The 1,990-nt window shown below is 60.5% G+C and overlaps 1 protein-coding gene across 1 annotated transcript in view; it reads left to right on the plus strand.

The window, feature by feature from the left end:
* The first annotated feature begins 2 nt into the window (after positions 1–2).
* Positions 3–1,990, plus strand: part of LOC114073115 (keratin, type II cytoskeletal 3-like) — a 7,125-nt gene continuing 5,137 nt past the window's right edge. The window contains exons 1-5 of the mRNA XM_027910905.1: positions 3–272; positions 1,057–1,271; positions 1,400–1,460; positions 1,650–1,745; positions 1,868–1,963. Of these exons, the coding sequence (XP_027766706.1) occupies positions 3–272; positions 1,057–1,271; positions 1,400–1,460; positions 1,650–1,745; positions 1,868–1,963 (738 nt within the window). The remainder of the gene's footprint in view (positions 273–1,056; positions 1,272–1,399; positions 1,461–1,649; positions 1,746–1,867; positions 1,964–1,990) is intronic.

Below are 1,990 nucleotides of genomic sequence, written 5' to 3' on the forward strand. Positions count from 1 at the left end.
GCATGGGGGGCCTGGGTGGAGGCATGGGGGGCTTTGGAGGGGGCATGGGCGGCGGTGGAGGAGGGATGGGGGGCTTTGGCGGCGGCATAGGCGGTGGAATGGGTGGTTTCGGCGGCGCCGGCTTCCCCGGAGGGATCCAGCCCGTGCAGGTGGATCCCAGCCTGCTCCGGCCCGTCCACGTGGAGATCGACCCCCAGATCCAGCAGGTGAAAACCCAGGAGAAGGAGCAGATCAAGACCCTCAACAACCAGTTCGCCTCCTTCATCGACAAGGTGAGGCTCTAGGCCGAGTTTTTCTTCCTTTCTTTCTTTCTTTCTTCCTTTCTTTATTCCTTCCTGAGGAGGAGGCATCTCAAGCGGCTTCCCCGGGCTGTGGAACGGGGGATTATTATTATTTTTTTTTTTTTTGGCTTCCCAACAAGAGTTGGAGTTCCCAGAGCCGCAAGTTGTAATTAGCCGGGTTTTAACGAGCGGCAGAGGAGGTTTCGTGCCGGTGGAGGATGAAAGGGAACATCTGCAGGGCCTTCTCCGGCGATTCAGGGCAAAGTCATCGCCGTAAATTCGGTTGCCCTGAGAGTTCTCCCCCCTGGGCTCTGCTCTGGAGCGAGATTTTCTCCTCCAAGCCCGACCCTGGGCACTTCAGAGCGTTAAAAACACCTCTCTGGGATTCGTTCCCACCTCAAGTAGGGACTGGGGGAGTAGCAAAACCCCCTCCCGAGGGGATCTCTGGGGCAGGTGGGGAATGAAAACCCTCTTTGGCTTCACTGCTGGAAAGTCGAGGGCAAAGCCCAACCCTGGTGGAAAACTGGGACGAGGTTTCCTCCGCCGACACCTCCGAGTCCCAAAGGGAGAAGTCCAGGATGACTCAAAGTTTAATTGTTTAATGAGTAATAATTTTAATAACGCTTCTCACGCGCTTGAGCAACCTGGGCACCCGAATGAGCGGTAGGTGAGGGTTTGGGGAATGAGTCCCTCGGGCTCCCAGAGCTCTCAGGAGGCTGGAAAATTGGGATAATCCCGCCGGGAATGTCTGACACGCCCTGGTGGTCGCGTTCAGGTGCGGTTCCTGGAGCAGCAGAACAAGGTCCTGTCCACCAAGTGGGAGCTGCTGCAGCAGCAGGGGCCGTCGGGGCCCAGGAAGGACCTGACGGTGATCTTTGAGAGCTACATCCAGAACCTGAGGAGGCAGCTGGAGAACCTGCTGGGGCAGCGGGGGCAGCTGGAGTCGGAGCTGCAGAACATGCGGCAGTACGTGGAGGAGTTCAAGAGCAAGTGAGTGCCCTGGGGAGGGGGGGCTAATGGGGTGGGACCACCCAGGGGAGCTGGAACAGCCCAGGAGACCCCTGTGAGGTGAAGAATGAGGGTGCTGAGGGTGCCACCCCTGCCCTGTGCCCCCCTAGGTATGAGGAGGAGATCAACCGGCGCACGGCGGCCGAGAATGAGTTCGTGGTACTGAAGAAGGTGAGTGGAGGGGGGAACGGGAGCAATGGGGTGCCACCAGCTCCCTGGGGGTGCCACCAGCTCCCTGGGGATGTCACCAGCTCCCTGGGGTTCCCCCAGCTCCGTGGGGATGTCACCATCTCCTTGGGGTGCCACCGCCTTCCCGGGACAGGGGGAAGGTGTGGGTCACTGGTGGGATCTCTCCCTCAGGACGTGGACTGTGCCTACATGGCCAAAGTGGAGCTGGAGGCCAAGGTGGGAGCTCTGACCGACGAGATCAACTTCCTGAGGTGCATCTACGAGGAGGTAGGAGCCCTCCCTCCCCCCGGGGCGATGTTTTGGTGAGGATGTGGAGTCCGGGCGGGTTTGGGGGTGGAGCTGCTGCTGCTGCTCTTCCCTGTCCCCTCTGATCCCCGGGCTGCCCCCAGGAGCTGTCCCAGATGCAGAGCATCAGCCGGGACCTGTCCGTGGTGGTGTCCATGGACAACAACCGGCACCTGGACCTGGACAGCATCATCGAGGAGGTCCGGCGCCAGTACGAGCAGATCGCC

This window comes from Empidonax traillii, unplaced genomic scaffold (genome assembly GCF_003031625.1).
Source record: "Empidonax traillii isolate 1590-97213 ecotype Southwest subspecies unplaced genomic scaffold, ASM303162v1 scaffold5369:size18030, whole genome shotgun sequence".
Classification (NCBI taxonomy): domain Eukaryota; kingdom Metazoa; phylum Chordata; class Aves; order Passeriformes; family Tyrannidae; genus Empidonax; species Empidonax traillii.